The sequence below is a fragment of the Lissotriton helveticus genome, chromosome 6 (genome assembly GCF_964261635.1).
Source record: "Lissotriton helveticus chromosome 6, aLisHel1.1, whole genome shotgun sequence".
NCBI classification, from domain to species: Eukaryota; Metazoa; Chordata; class Amphibia; order Caudata; family Salamandridae; genus Lissotriton; species Lissotriton helveticus.
Window position 1 is genome coordinate 1825527991 of NC_136067.1, and position 16869 is coordinate 1825544859.

The 16869-nt window shown below is 46.6% G+C and overlaps 1 protein-coding gene across 1 annotated transcript in view; it reads left to right on the forward strand.

Moving 5' to 3' along the window:
* The first annotated feature begins 334 nt into the window (after positions 1-334).
* Positions 335-16869, forward strand: part of SERTAD4 (SERTA domain containing 4) — a 64282-nt gene continuing 47747 nt past the window's right edge. The window contains exons 1-2 of the mRNA XM_078649723.1: positions 335-564; positions 14707-14895. Coding sequence (XP_078505849.1) covers positions 14724-14895 — 172 coding nt within the window. The 5' untranslated portion in view covers positions 335-564; positions 14707-14723. The remainder of the gene's footprint in view (positions 565-14706; positions 14896-16869) is intronic.

Sequence of the window (16869 nt, forward strand, 5' to 3'; positions counted from 1 at the left end):
AGTCTCGGCATCGCCGCGAGCAAGGCAAAAAAGAAACATGGAAGAAAATACTGCAATAAACCTTAATGGCCGTGACCACCACCCAGTCAGAGGAAAAAACATAGCCGTAAGATCCTGAGAGTGTCTTGAAAACGTCTGTGGCGAGGCTGAGCGTCTCGCGGTTGAGAAGCACAGACTGGAGGGGGGGGGGGGGCTGGTGAAGAGGGGAGGGGGCCGGGGGGCCTCCCGCGGAAGGGAAGGCAGCAGTGTGTGCAGAGCTCTGAGAGAGGGAAAGAAAAGAAAGAAATGCGGTTGTCATATTCACTTTCTAACCCTGGGGGCATACTGAAATCTCTCCTATTAAATCCAGAGGGAAATGTAAAACAGGATTTACTGGTTTCACACGCTGGCTGCTCGGCTAAAACCCATCATTACCATAACCGTCGGGAGAAGCGGAGGAGCGGCAGCGCACTCCGTGCCCTGGATTCGCCCCATGCATGCCCCGCGGGGAGCCAGCCGACCCCCGCCGACCGCCAGCCCGCAGAGACCCCGACCCTCACCCCGGCGCTGCTCGACACATCACCGGTAAGGCTGGGGGGCGGGGGTGACGCCGAGGGGTGCGTGCATGCTTGCGTGGCACACACCCGCCGCAGCTGCGGGGAATACGGACAGGTGGCAGGAGGCTGACCTCCTGCCTTGCCCGGTGCCCTCGGGAGGGGTGGCAGGAGGTCCGGCGGGGCCAGCCTCTCCTCAGGGGCGCTGGTGGTCTAAGGGGAGGAGGGGCGAAGATGAGGCTTCAAGTAGATCATCTCCCGTCCTCGGAGTAGACACCTTTCAACAAAACGGCTGCATTGCTGGGACCCCAGGGGAAAAGAAAACAAAACTGACCACAACAACTGGGGGAAGGGGGCGTCTGGATTCGATTTTACGCCCCTGCACTAACAGTTCAGACACATCACATATCTGTCGGGCGACACCTGGGTGGTGGGTCCGATGATTCTCATTTAATGTTTTTCTAAAATATAAATCCAGACCAATGCATGTTCCTGCCGGAGTGGACCGGCGGCTCCATCTCTCCATGTCAGAGGGAGCCCGTTCACAGCGTTCGCAGTTCGAGAGCTGCGTGGACGTGTGTGAACTCGAGATTCATTTTTGGGAGGCGGCACGTCCTCCACGCCCATCCATCCGTGCGCGGTGCCTGTCTGCTGGCCTGGCAGCCAGACTGCCGCTGCGTCTGCAGCCGCGCTCCTCCAGTCTGCCCTCTCCCCGGAGCAGCCGGCTGCGCACGGAGCGCTGCACAGGCTGCCTGCCTCTGTCTGGCACCGCACTCCCTCCCTGCAGCAGACACTTGTTGCAAGCTGCCTGCGCGCCTCCCTTTATTGGGAGCTAGAAATCACCAAAGCAGCGCGACTGATGACTGAAAAGGAGATTCCGAATTATCAAGTATTATCGGAGGTATGAAGAATTCCTTGTATGTTTGAGACTTTATTTGTAGCTTTCGTCCAGGAGGGATGCTTTTGGGCACCTAGCTTCTGCAAAAAATGGGTCTGGAAGTTTTGACGTATGCTGCCCGCGTGAGTCATGTCCGAGGAATCCCACATTTACAGATGATTCCCCTTAGAAGGAAACTTGGAAATGAGGTATTTTAGCTTCTCCATTAACTAAAGACAGCTGACTGACAGGGGTGTGAGCTCCTCGTGATACTGCGCAGTCTCGTTAGTAGACAGCGGCTTAAGGAAACTCAGTGTCTTCCTACCCGGCGTGAAGACATTGACAGGAGACATTAATTTATTAATGATGGACAGAAAGCGTCACAAACCTAACCTGCCACAAAAAATGCACATCTCGTGCACAAGGACACAGTCTTATTCCAGGGCAGTCTCAGAGGTCTGTAGTGATTTCTGTGACTTTGAGATACAGATCTTCCTTTTCAAACATTAGCTGTTGGTCCACAATCCACAAATATCACACATGTGGTTCTCGGGCCTCGAGATCTTCGGGACAGTGAATTGTAGGTTATGCTCTAAGTGGGTCAGGACCTGGCTACTATGTGCAGTGGAAAAGAAAAAGAGGGCATTGAACTAGGGCCCTATGGCACCCTCCAATACAGCCCTTGGGTGCCTGAAGTAAAAAGAATCTGTATCTTGCCCGACTCACACTACAGCATTGCAACATAGTGCTGCTACCTGAATTCACCTTTGTGACACTGGACACCAAATGTCACTTGGTGACACTGAACAGAGTGGATACTGTAGTTTACCACTTGTGTTTCAGGCCCTTAGGAAATATTTCAGTTCAATCCAATACCATATTATTGTCACATTTTTATATTTGACCAGTCAAGCGTTTTATTGTTTGTGGCCTATCATAACGGTGTAAGTTAAACTGATAAGTGAACCAGCAGAATTTTATTATGGCTTGTCCGGTAAAGCTCTATTTATGAATTTGCCAAGCATTGGGCCCTATTTCACATATATTAGTTTGCGTCCTGAATTAAAAAATCCATACAATTTGTTAATCCCAGTACTGATGTTAGCCATGTGTTTATGAACATCTACGGGTTTGGTGGGAAACAAAAATGGTAAAATATCCACAGTGCAGCTGGAATTACATATCACCTGTGGTTGTCCCCCACTTTGAAACCTTAAACCAAGTCTCTTCGCTGAAGACACTTCAAGGCCCGTTGCCATGGATTAGGACATGTTTATAAATACCTGGTCTACCCTATTTGAGCAAAACAACACTAGATTTCTACTCCATTACACAGCCTTTGCTAATTGTTGGGCACTGTTCCTGACTGACTGAAGGTAAGCTAATATTCCCAGCTTCAGTTCCTGATGTGATATAAGATAGTATATACAGGTAAACCAGGGCTATCGGGTGGCTGTGGGTGAGTGAACACAAATGCCTATCACACATTTGGTGGCTTACAGCTTCTAGGTGATTGCATGTCCAACTTCACGTAGAGAAAATACACGGTGATCCCTCAGAGGACTTTTGTGTATCGATAGTATCGACTTCTATGTCTTGCTATCTATCCTGCTCCCCACATCTTTTTTTTTAACCAAGCAATGAGAATGTCCTTGTAACACTTGTGATATAACCCATGAACGCAAGTCCTGTTTGAGACACTACCAACAAATGTTTTTGCAAACCCTGTGGCCCAGGAGCTGTTCGGCAACCTTCCAGCTCTGCCCTAACCACATTAATCTGCTCTTGAGCTATCCCCAGCAGGCTCGCCGGAGGAAGTGAAGCAGCTCTTTACTGCTCTGCAGGGCGAAGGAGGCGCCAGCAGTGCATTGTTACACATGCCAGGACTAGCTTGCTACTTGGCATTCTTCCTCGGTAGTGAACAATATCTGATTGTATTTCAGCATGCACAACCCGGGCCTGGTTTCACAGTGCTTCTTAAATGTCTGCCATGCAGCAAGCATGTGCTGAGTTATGACTGCCAGAATTCCATGCAGACAACACTCTATAAGCATGGCAGTGCAAGCATCCCTAAACGATAAACAGGGCATTATCACATCTGATTCGTTATGATGCTTCTGCAAAACCTTTAGTGTTATTCATGTTCCACGCAATCCTCTTGTGAACCACAGGGACACAGTTGAAAGATTTAGCACTCATATTAAAGCACAAAGAAACTACCAGAACTTTTAAACCCCATTTCTAATTTCTGCAACACATGTATTTAACCTGCCCACTATTTAAATAGATTACAGCTCAATACTTTAAATAATTTAATTTTTTCCATATTAACTGTTCTCTGAACCGTAATTCCGTGTGTCTTGTCATTTCCTACACTAAAATAAAGAGACAGTGAAAATTATACAGTTTGAAGGAAATGATGCTTGTTCAGATCTGAGCGGTCAAAACTTGGTGGACGGGATTTTATGCACATTGTATAAAAGCAACGACACCTTCAATGGATGCGTTGCAAAGCTAAACTGAAGTCAGTGGTGGGAGTAGCACTCTTGCAAGCAGAGCCCAAGGCCTTGTCTGATGCATTGGAGCACATGCGGGGTGGAGGGAAGTTGGAAGGTATTTTGGGTCGTATGGTAAACGTAGGCCTACAGCTTTAGAATGTCCTATCATGGATTGCTTTGATAGAGCGTGTCTCACTTCACTCTTTACCACTTCCTCCATGTGAAGAAGCAATACACTTCCTACACATGTCAGGCTGTATGAATAGCATTACAAACGTACAACAGCAGAGTATATATTTACAAGAAGAAAGCCCATGGATATTACATACTTAACAAAAGTCATAAACTCACAAGGAATAATAGTTGTGTACTGAGCACCTTTGAAATGTATTCATCATGGCCATTGAAGAGTTGGATGGCCCGCCCCTGGAATCCTTAGAGTTATCCTAATGTTCAATTTCATCTGTGATTTTCTGTCTCCTGGGTAGCCTATGTCTTTGCATCGTTCCAGCCAGTGAAACCTATAGTTACATTAATAGAGGCACATCCTAAGCTTAGAGATTAAACAAAAATAATAACATGTAAAAGTAAACGTCCGTGCAAGAGCTGTTGATTTCTAACAACAGTACTTTTTATGAAAAGTATTTATTTTGTCAGACAGGTAGAAGTATTTCTTGAATGCATGCACACGTAATAGAACAGGGGTGCTTTCCTTCTCTGTACGTTTGTCCACAGAAAAAATTAGATTCTCCTGACAAAGCAAGTTGATTATTTGTATGTATGTGTCTTTTGTATAATGCATAAAGTTTGGGATATCCAAGTACGTGCTACGTACAGACTGGAAAGCTGATATCAACTGTGTGCAGTGTGCTGTTGCTACTTCGATACCAGATTCCTAAATTATAGTAAATTTGTATCTATAAGTGATTGTAGTTGTTGGTGAGCTCCTGGTGGTATATGCTTGTTGAAGTAGGCACTGGTAAATCGAGGAAGGGGTGTCTGTCGTTTTTGTTTTTGAAATATGCATTTTTGTTTTTTCTAAACTTTGGATGGATTTTACTCCAAGTAAAGATGGAAGGGAATTTCAGAAACTGAGTTCAGCTACAGCAAATTTATATCCTCCTATCCTTGCTTTCTTGTTGGCTTTATTTCAATTTGATCTTGGGTTGCAGATGTTAGGTTGCATGTGGGGGCATGCACCTATATTTCAGCCAGTGGCTGTGTAGTATCTTGTGGATCATTAACTCAGTTTTGAACTTAATCCTTTTTTGGATTTTGAGCTCGTGCATTCTCCAAGGTGGGGTGAATCTGGAGAATATGAAGTTAATTTGGAAGGTCTAACTGCAGCATTTAGGCCTATTTTGTGCACAGGTGTTTATGGAGGCTGCAGTGGAGTACATTGTCACAACCAATTTTGCCATCGAACGGTTGTTTGTATGTCTGTGGTTCTCCCTTTGTCTTCGAGGAACCATGTATTTTCTTGAGGACCTTGAGATGAGCGTGGCTGCTTTGGGTGACCTGTTGTATTTGCTTTTCAGCTAGGAGCCGAATATGAATCAGAGACGTTTGTGCAGGTGGGGTTACTGAGAGAGCTGCCTACAGACATAGGGGAGTTAGCTGGTGACAGGTTGGAAATAGAGGAATTGGAGTCTGATGTACTACCCCTGTTCAAAACCCAGTGATGTGCAGTGCGCATACCGACTGGTTTGCAAATGTGAATGCAATTTGCTATGTGATCTATGCACTAATAGCTCGCATCGCAAATTGCCCATTCACAGGGGATCGCAAATCAACTTGCCCAATGACTAGTAATTAGGGAGATCACAATTTGCAACCATCAATTATTGGCTGTGAATGTTGGGTGAAGGGCTGCAAGGGACAGCTAACCTACATCCCTGCATTTCCATTCTCAAACATGAATCTTATTTTTAAAAGCAAACAAGGTCCTTTAAAAGGGCTGCTTTTTAAAGAAAAATGTGTTTCCTGGTGGGAACACATGAGGAGGATCAGGCAGTGGTCTTCTGGACCACTATCTTCACATCCGGAAAAGTGTGCCACGTGGACAGTTTCCCATTTGTGAATCAATCACCACCACAGCTGTTGGGGGTGGGGGATGTCGGTAATTGATCAATGGTTTGCGGATGCAATTGTGTTCCTAAACGATTGATGTATTCCATTACAAATCCCAGATGAAAGGGGGACTCCCAATTCAGACCCACTTCTATTTTCTATTTGTAACAGGTTTCAAAATACCTTTTACAACTTAGAAAGACTCTTCTGACTCACAAGAGGGCCTTTTGTACATTCTATAAAGGTGCTTTGCATCTCAAATGTTCTGTTTTTGTGAATCATAGGCTGTGTGACCACAAACCATCTTATTATATGGGGTCCTTAGAATCTCATGATAGGTTTCGGTTTTGTTAGTTGTTAGACCTGGTATCTTTGGCCAGTTTTTCCCGTCTTTTTGCATTTGACCTCTTGTTTTTGACTGTGTGCTGCCTTTTGTTTTTGCTGGTTTTAGAGCTCTGGGCACTTTACCACTGCTGATCGGGGCTAAGGTACAAGTGCTCCTTGTGTAAATTGTGATCATGATTGGTTAGCAATGGTAGGCATATTTGATTTAATAGTAAGTCTCTAGTAAAGTGCACTGTGTGTGCACAGGGCCTGTAAATCAAATGCTAGTAGTGGGCCTGCAGCACTGATTGTGCCACCCACATGAGTAGCCCTGTAAGTTTCAGGCCTGCCACTAAAGTATCTGCAAATGCAGTTTAAACTGCCATGTCGACCTGACAAGTGCACCCAATTGCCAGGCCCAAACCTTCCCTTTTACTACATGTAAGGCACCCCTAAGGTAATGCCACGGTAGCCCCATGGACAGGGTCTAGTGTATGTGAAAGGTAGAACATGTACTGGTGTGTTTTGCATGTCCTGATAGTGAAATACTGCCAATTTAGTTTTCCACTATGGCAAGGACTGTCTCAACCATAGGTTATCACTGAAGCTGCCTTGTAATAACTTACAAGTGTAACTTTTAATTGGAAAGAGGTAGATTTGGAGTTTGGGCGCCATGAGCTCAGAATTTAAAAACACATCTTTTAGTGAAGGTATTTTTTAATTGTATGTTTGAAAACACCACTTTTAGAAAGTAAAAGACACACAAATTATGGACAGAATGCAGACTAAATCAAACATTTACCTCCAGTCAAGAGATATGGGTTCAATCCATTGTTCTTTTGCTCACCATGCCACCCCAGTTTAGACCCAGCTATATGCAAATCAATCTTGATCCTGCTCCTCATGGGAACAGTCCAACCCGAACTACCAAGCCAGGTCCTCCCTGGACCACAAATAAGCATCCTCAGACTGGTTTAGGGGTATTACCCCATATCAGCCAGGCTAGCTTGAATATAGTGGCACAGTGAGCCAGAGACCCACGTCTGGGCATACATGGCACACTTAGGGCGAGAAAGCAAAAGAAACTCATGATGGACGGAATGCAGACCAAATCAAACATTCATGCTAAGTCAACAGATCTGGGTTCAATCCATTGTTCTTTTGCTCACCATGCCACCCCAGTTTAGACCCAGCTATATGCAAATCAATCTTGATCCTGCTCCTCATGGGAACAGTCCAACCCGAACTACCAAGCCAGGTCCTCCCTGGACTACAAATAAGCATCCTCGGACTGGTTTAGGGGCATTACCCCATATCAGCCAGGCTAGCTTGAATACAGTGGCGCAGTGAGCCAGAGACCCACGTCTGGGCATACACGGCACACTTAGGGCGAGAAAGCAAAAGAAACTCATGATGGACGGAATGCAGACCAAATCAAACATTCATCCTAAGTCAGCAGATCTGGGTTCAATCCATTGTTCTTTTGCTCACCATGCCAGCCTAGTTAAGACCCAGACATATGCAAATCTGTCTTGACCCTGCTCCTCATGGGAACAGAGCGATACAAAAGGGGATGATGGACGGAGCGTTTGAGCAAATCAAACACTCACCCCCAGTCAACTGATCTGGGTTTAATCCATCACCATTCTTTAGCCCACTCAGCCACCCCAGTTCAGACATGGCTATATACAAATCAGTCTGACCCTGTGCCTCATGGAAACAGTCCAGCCCGAACTGCCAAGCCATGTCTTCCCTGGACCGGAATCAAAGCTTCCCAGGACCGGTGTCTGGCGTTACAGCCGTCTTCAGCCGGGCTTGCTTGGCTCCAGTGGCAAAGTGAGCAAGGGACTCACGTCTGAGCCTACCCTGCCAACTTAGGGCGAACAAAGAAAAACCAAAGGTGGTGATGGACGGAGCGTTGACAATACAAACACTCACCCCCAGTCAACTGATCTGGGTTTAATCCATAACCGTTCTCATGGGAACAGTCCAGCCCGAACTGTCAAGCCATGTCTTCCCTGGACCGGAAACAAGCATCCTGGGACCGGTTTCGGACTCATAATCCTCATCAGCCAGGAACCGGTCCTGGGAAGCTTGATTCCGGTCCAGGGAAGACATGGCTTGGCAGTTCGGGCTGGACTGTTCCCATGAGGCACAGGGTCAGACTGATTTGCATATGGCCATGTCTGAACTGGGGTGGCGGAGTGAGCTAAAGAACGGTTATGGATTTAACCCAGATCAGTTGACTGGGGGTGAGTGTTTGTATTGTCAACGCTCCGTCCATCACCACCTTTAGTTTTTCCTCATGGGAACAGGTCATCCCGAACTGCCAAGCCAGGTCCTGCCTGGACCACAAACAAGCTTCCTGGGACCAGTTTCAGGGAATCACCCCTCATCAGCCAGGCTAGTTTGAATCCAGTAGCACAGTGAGCCTGGGGCCTATGTCTGGGCATACAGGGCGCACTTAGGGCGATAAAGCAAAAGACACACAAAAAGTGGGTATTTTCTTGCTTTAGCATTCTGTGCCTCTGCCTGCCTGTAAAATCCACGTCTAGTTTTGACTGACAGTTGGAACTGTTTTTGCATTCACTCTAGACAGTCACACAAAGAGAGCTGAGGTGTGTCCTGCATATCCTTATTGCCCATCACCAGGCTGATGGGCCTTCCTGAGCTAGAGTGGTGGGAGGAGTTGTCACTGACACCTGAATAGCGCTGTGCCTGGCCTCTCACCATGCTGTCTCCAACCCTGTATTGTGTCTGAAGCCAGGACAGGGCAGAGCAGACCTGTGTGTACTACAAAGACTATTCTTTGAAGTATGCCTACTTCAAAGGCCACATGGACCTATAACTCCAGACTCTAGAACACTTCTGGACTAAGAGGCGATTTTGCCAAGAAAAAGAGCGAGAGAAGCTGAAGGAGGGGAACTGTCACTCTGCTTGTTACTGTGTTGTACTGGCCAGCTTCTTTTGTCTTGGACAGTGAAAGGACTGGACTTTGCTTTCTTCTTCCTGCTTCCCAAGGTTCAACAATGGCTTTTGTGTGTTTGCCTCCTGTTGTAAGTCCCAGGGAGATCAAAGACTTCATCCACATCTTGTTGCCAGCACTGGGACTCTTTTGCTGTGATTCCTGCATTGCCAAGTGGTGTCAAAACAAGTCCTGGGCTTTTGAAACTGAGTAGTTGTGCTGTAACTTCAAGAAAAGCAACCCCAATGCCATCATCAGAGCTGCTGCCCGCACCGAAGCCGTGGTCACCCCTCGTGAAAAGCACAACATATCGACCGCAATTAAATTGTAGCCCCGACCTCAATGATGACGCCACTTCATGCTGTAATCATCACCGCTGCCTGCACCGTGGCCAAGAGCACGGCACATCGCCTCTGACATTGCATCCCTGGTGCACTGACAACAGCATAATCAACTCTATCTTCATCTCCGACTCCGCTACATGGACCGTGGCTGAGGGCACCGCTCGTGAAGAGCACGACACATCACCCCGTCTACCGTCGCAGCCCTGGTCTGCCGAAGACATCGCATCAGGACAGAAGCCTCACTGCTGCGTGCGCCAAAGACGTGGGTACTGCTCATGAACAACGCAACACATCAACCAAGACGACATCGCAGCCCTGGCCTGTCCGACGACAGCGCTCCTGAACTCAACATTGTGGAGATTGACCTGCAACACGTGTCATGGCAAGGCCTCAACGACTCCGGCCCGACCTTCGGAACCGATCACCGCCGATGCCAGTGCCGCCACATCTTCGGATTTCATTGCAAGGTCCCCAAGACCCCTTCATTTCAAAAGGTACTGTTTTGCAGGTCTTGCCGACACCACACCACTGAACTGTTGGATTTGTGTTGCTCACAAAGCCGCGATAGCCCCGGTTGGCGCTATCAACTTCAAGGAACTGTGTTTTTAATTTATTTTTGCAAAATAATATCTTTACTTTTGTATGTTGGATTTTTGTCGCTTTGGTCGTTTTATTCAGATAAAGATTAGTTTTTTTTTTTAACTGGTGTGGTGTCCATTTGTAGTGTTTTCACTGTGTTACTGTGTGTGTTTTATACAAATGCTCTACACATTGCCTCTGAGATAGGCCTGACTGCTCGTGTCAAGCTACCAAGGGGATGAGCAGGGGTTATCTTAGCTGTGTAATCCCCTTAATAGAAGGAAGGGTCCCTATTTTGACAGGGTGCAAGCCGCCAACTAGAGACCCCCATTTCTAACATCAGTGTTGAGTTCATAGTAGTTGGAATCCATTATTTATGTAATGATTGTGATATGTCTGTTTTGCTTATTTGAAGAAAATTGTTGTCTATAAGTGTTGACTCTGATCACAAGTCTGGCAAGGACAGCACAAAGCAGGATTTTGTTGATGTGATGACTTCAGGAGTTAATGCTGAGTCCAAGGGCACCAAACATGTTGGTGGCTTGTTGGAGGTAGCTTAGTCCTTCAATGATAAATGTAATAAGTTTGTTAAGCAGGTGCTCCAGTTTAGGTGTTTGTTGTCCCCTAGTGTTATTTATTTGATCTAGTCAACAGGATTTGATGGTCTTTTATGTTGAAGTAAGTTCATGCACAAACAGAGACTAGTAAAGCTGTTTGTCCTTCACGTCCATAAGGGCCTATTCGGCTAGTCAATTTGGTGGCGACAGTTGTTTCCAGGATTACCTACCTATTTTTCAGTGGTGACACGAACCATGTCTTGTTTTAGTGATATAGAGCGAGTGCAGGTGTCCAGGGATGGCACTGTTACAGTAGATGCCAACTGCCATTTACACTGGGTATTTGGTGCACAGGTATGGAGTGATGCTCAGGCGCCTGACGATGCATGTGATTTCTTCTGTGTTGTAATCACTGGAGGACAATGCATTGGTAGATATAGTTGGTGAATTAATCAAAATAGTGTTATCCGCTTGTGTGGTTAATCATCAAGTATTGCTGATAGATTCGTTTGTTATATAGATCTAATATTCTGTACTTTGTTAATAAGGTAGTTCTGAATTTTGCAGCACTGATCAGCTCTTGGGGCGGGAGTGTTTTACGGAGAATGTGAGGCATCTAATCCTTTGATGATCTTAAATAGTTGTTTGGGTAAGGTGTTAACTGCTAGACCATTGTTGTTGTTGGATTGCCATTTAATATTTTTGGCAAAGAATTAGTTGAATCGGTGTGATCAGTACATTTTTAGGACCAACGGAATTGTGGTTTACCGACAGTTTTGCTTACATTTTCTGTCTTGCTTGTACGATTTGAGAAATACTCGAGGGAACCTATTTAACAAAACAAAATGCCATAATCCACAAAATCTTCATGATGATGCTTGTAGGCATTGCAGGATTCATTTTGTAAACTGGGGCTGGAGAACTGACATCTCATGTGGGAACTGATATGGAGCCACGTGGGCAGTGAGGCATGACATTCAGGTTTGAGTGGTTCCGGATCATTTCTGGAAGGTGAGTATCTCTGTTACTTTTCAAACAGCGAGACTGTCATAGCTGTGTTTTCTCTGAAACATTTGAATCTCTGTGTTGACTGTTTTTCATACGCCTGACTTGCAGCGTAGCCACCGGTCATTGTCCTTGTTTGTGGCAGTTGACTTCAGAATGCTAGTGGTGATAATGCATGCAGTTAACCTAAGAGTGATGGTAGAAGCCGAGTCGAGGGTAGTTAGGTGGAAACACTTAGGAATTGTGGAGATTTCATTTGATTTAAGTTTACTTTTGTCCTCAATTGTGCAGTTTTGTGAAGTATCAATCATACACTCAGGGTGTCAGTGCCATGTGCAGAGTGCACTCAAGATACTCATCTATACTTAAAACCATAAAGCGTAAACAGCCTTTTCCAGTAATTTTACTGTTTCAGCACTGGCCAATTTACAAATAGAATGTTTTTGCAATGGTGCAAAATGGATGGGAGAAAGACAAGAGATATCCAGGGGAAGCAAGTGAGAGATCAGGTAGCCATCAATATTTGTGAGATGTATGCAGAAGTGGGAAAATGGATGCTCGAGCTAAGCTAACACTACATGGGGTGATGTGGGGAGAGCTCAGGAGCATTCAAAGAGGCATGCAGGGGAAATGCACATAAGGAGCTGGTAGCTAATTTGTCAGTGTGGGTTGGAAGGCACTAAGGGTACGGTGAGGAGTGAAGGAGTATCTTGAATGCTTATAGCATTTAAGCCATAAGCATGCAGAAAAGTGATGGAGAAAATGACCAATGTCATTTCAGGGGCCTGAAGGTGAGAGTCAGCTAGAAAGCTCACAAGCCTAACGAGGGACGTGTAACATTAGAATTTAGGGGAAGTCGAGCCAGTTTTAGGAGTGTAATCATTCACCATGTGGCAAGGAGAGAGGACAGTTGCAGTCCTGAGGATGGGAACCCTATGTTGGCATCACTACTGTCTTGTTTTCTTTAGGGACCAATTCACGGCGTGAACATTTATTCCCAGATAATTCTATACCCTTGCCCTTGATATACCTGGAAAAAAAGTATAAGCGCTTATGCCTCAACCAGAAATCTTCAGTCCTTCAGTACACACACTTGCTAACTACATCAAGATTAAGGTGTCCAACCTATGGTGGCACAGCCTTTTCGACACTGAAATGTCTCGCTTGTACTCACACACTTCTCTGTCTCCAGGCCCCCTTGTGAAAGCCATTTCCATAGCTCTTCTGTGTGTTTTTGTTGGTTTGTGCACTTGACTGTGTATAGGCAAACATCACTGCAAAACAATAAAGAATAAAATACCACTGTAAAAGACATGAACCTGAACTGGTATGTATACACAATTGTACAGAACAGTAAACCTAAACAAATGAACACATAAATACCAGCATGCAGATTACACACGACACAGCCAAGAAACCATATAGCAATATACATTAGCAGGCCTTATACAGCTAAATGTACATTGAAACCCTAGTGATGATTTTGATCTGAGGGTGGATTGTTGGACTTGCTTGTCTGACATTGATTCAGGTCTTTGCAGTTCGCAGGCCTGCACAGAAAGCTAGAATAGCTGCCGACTACATAGAGGCTAGAGCGGAAGGCTTTACCCCTTTTAGAAGCTACTTGGGTATTTACAAATGTGGAGACCGCTGAGTCTCTAGAAGGTGTCTTTTGTGACTTTTTTTAGACTAATACTTTGCTGCCTGTGTAAGTATCGGTTGTGCTGTATGCAAGCGGCCAGCCATTTTATGAGGAAGTAGTGCTTATACATTTTTGGCACATAGACACCAAACAATATTAAGAGTTTTACACATTCAAATTACTATGTCATTATAAACTTTATAAAGTTTCTCGTATGTTCAACAGTGCACAAAGTTTGTGAAGGTAGCGCTCGTGACATGCACTTGGCCATAATGTGTATTGATTGTCTTCTGGGAGCAAAGTGTAGTTCTTGGACATTTGCTCAACCCTTAGATGCCCTTTCAGTGTGCCTGCCTTTGCCAGTTTAAATCTGAAAGTTAAAGTGCTGAGCACGTTTTTTGAACACTTGAAGTCCTTGCTTCATTCCTTCGTGACAGAATTTCAAGCAACTTTAGAGAGAGCAGGAGAGAGAGGGTAGGAAAGGAGGAGGGAGAACTGCTGTCTTGGAGATGGTCATAGATTAAATCCAGGAGGACATGTACAGCTTGTGAGGGAGGAAAGGCATTCGAAGGGAAGAGAGAGGAGGGAAGAAGAGAAACAGAGAGGGTGAGTGCAGCAGAGAGAGAGCAGACTGAAGGAGTGAGAGGGCCGGAAGGATACAGGGGGCAGGAAGAGCATGAGGGAAAGCTAGACACGTGAATGCCCCTGAAGCGGCAGCTCCTGTTTAATATTCTGCTTGCTCTCCGTGTTGTGCTTGGCTCCTGCGGGACTGGAACTCACAGCTCGAAACTGGAGCCAATTTTCTGTCTTGATCTCACAATGTTTTGACTGGAGGCAGATCCATTTTAGTCCGACTTGGGGCCAGTGGAAACAACTCACACAGCCTCAGACTTGCAGAGGAGCCCTTCGCCGAAGTGGCTGTTCCGTTGATGAGGAGATGTTACGGAATGGAAAGCAGGACAGCGGTAAATGCGAGCTTTTGGGTATGGCGGCCAATTTACCTCAAAACTGTCTCTTAGGCAAGCTAGCCTCTGGCTTTTCTGAAAATAGATTTCTCTCTACTTGGCAGTGGGTATTTGTGATTGTGTGCGTGCCAATGTGTCCCTTGCTCTTGAGCAAGAACGAGCTGAAAATGTAAATGAAGTAAACCCGATTGCAGCACCCTCAGCGGAGTTTGACAATACGAGTAACCAGCGAATCCCAGGAGTTGTACGGTTAATGTATGTTTGGCCTGAATTGATAACAGCATTGCAAGTCAAATGTGCAGTCCTTCCTAAGAGACCTCTGACCCCTCTTTCCCCTTTTTTCGCAGGTTCGAGGCTGTAAGACATGACTCTGGTTCTGTCCATGAATAGGTTCTGTGACCCCATCGCCTCTGAAGGAGCCGTTGACGTCCCTGAGTACCAGAGCCTGTGGGAGTCCGAGTCTTACGGCAGAACAGGCGCCCCCGACGCGCTGCACGCGCAGCACGCTGACAGCAGAACATGCCACCCGTGCGCAGGTACGTGCCCTCTGCGCGCCCCCACGCCACGTACTTACGTGCCTGCGTCAAGCGCAAACCGCCGTCGCTGACTGTAGTAAATGCATTGACTTGCAAGAGTATTGATGATTCCGTGGAGAGAGAGAGGGAAATGTTGTTGTGGTAGCAGGGCTGGGCGAGGACTCGGCCTCTGGAATAACATATCTGGAGTACGTCTCGCAGCACGCTTGGCGTAAGCAGCTGCCATTCTGCGCACACACATGGATGGAGCTATTTAACATGACAAAAGAGCCGCACGGTGCCGCCTCCGCGCGGAGGGGCTGCGCTCCTGCTCCGGCATGGATTGTAATTCTGCACAGTTACAACCGAGAGGAAGCTTTTAAGCTACCGCAGACTCCGCGCCAAAGCCAGGCCCTGCTTTAGCGAGGCATTGTGCTGCCATAATAGGCGAGCAGGAAGCATTGGCTGCGCTCCACAGGGGCGAAAGCACGCTTACAACCGCCACATGCCGAGATAAACAGGGGTAGGCTTTCAGGAGCTGATGGCTCCATTTGTTTCCTATAGTCCAAAGTAAGTATGCATGCAATAGATTTCTTTGCTGTAAAAATAGTCTGGACCAATCAGTATGCGTACAGTTGGATTACGGAAGTAGTTAAAGCAATCAGCCGGATTAAGCCTATGTACAGGGCCAGTCCGCACCCCCTGATTTACCTGCGACCAGTCCTCCGACTGGTAAGGCCCTTGCGGACCCGGCTCCAGCGCTTCGAGACACCCGCCTCGCTTCTTCTCTCTTCCCCCCTTACGCCTTCATCTTTCACCTCTGTTTTACGGCTCTCATTCACCCTGTGTAACTCTGCTTTTGGTTCTTCTTCATACGCTTTGTGCCTCTGTGCTATCTGCATTTGCCTGGTTTTCATTCGCTTTTGTGACTCTGTTTTGTCTTCTTCTGTCCGTTTTTGTGCATCTGTTTTGTCTGCTTTAGCCCGTTCCTGTGCTTCAGTTTTTTTTCTGCTTTTGCAAATTTTTATTTTTTTGTGCCTGTTTTGTCTGCTTGATATTCATTCACTTTTGTGCCTCTATTTTGTCTGCTTTTGCCAGTTTTTTCTAGTATTTTGCCGGTTTTGTCTGCCTTTGCCCGTTCATGTGCCTTTGTTTTCTCTGCTCTTGCCCCTTTTACCGCTGTTTCTGTCCTGTCTCGTTCTTCCGTTCCTGCTTCCCTGCCTGTCGTGTTCTTCCTCGGCCCTGTCCACTGTTCTTCCTCCTCCTGGGCCTACTAAATGGCAGACGCAGCACGCACATGCCACTGGCATGTCGAAGGCGCACTGGAGGCAAGCCCATCTGCACCTATCCACACACTCTCGTAATGAAACTTGAGGCGGCCCCCCTGCAAGGTACTTGGAGGGGCCCTCTGGACTCAGTCAGGAACTCACCAGCCAGGTTACTGTGCTGATGAGGGTCCCCTGGAGCTAGGGCCCCCCCGCCCTGCAGGGGCAGCGGGGGTCTGTGTTACACCACGGCATCAACACCTTTCCGGCACCATTGTCAGAAAACCTGGGCCTCCTCTAATGCACCACTACCACGCTACAACGCTACATGCCCTCAACCAGGGCTGCTGCTCCTCACTCTGCTGCTGTGATGCACCGCACAACACAGAGGAAGTATTTATCTGCACCTCCTGTCGCTTGTTCTGTACCACACTACCCACTGTCCAACACATACTAAGAACACCAGCAACACCCAAATCCTCACCCTCTCAAACACCCTCTAACAAACACTCACACGCTTCCCGCACAGCAGTATTATAAATGTTCCTTAACACACGCCTGCTCAGAAAACATGCCAAAGAGATCTGGGGCCTGCTGGATGGCACCGCCTTAGACATCCTGTTCTTCACTAAAACATGGATAACCGTAACATCAACAACCAAATGTCACTGTGGCCGTCCTGCCAGATACAAGATCGTCAGCAAGACTCCCCAATGCAGACCTTCACAGA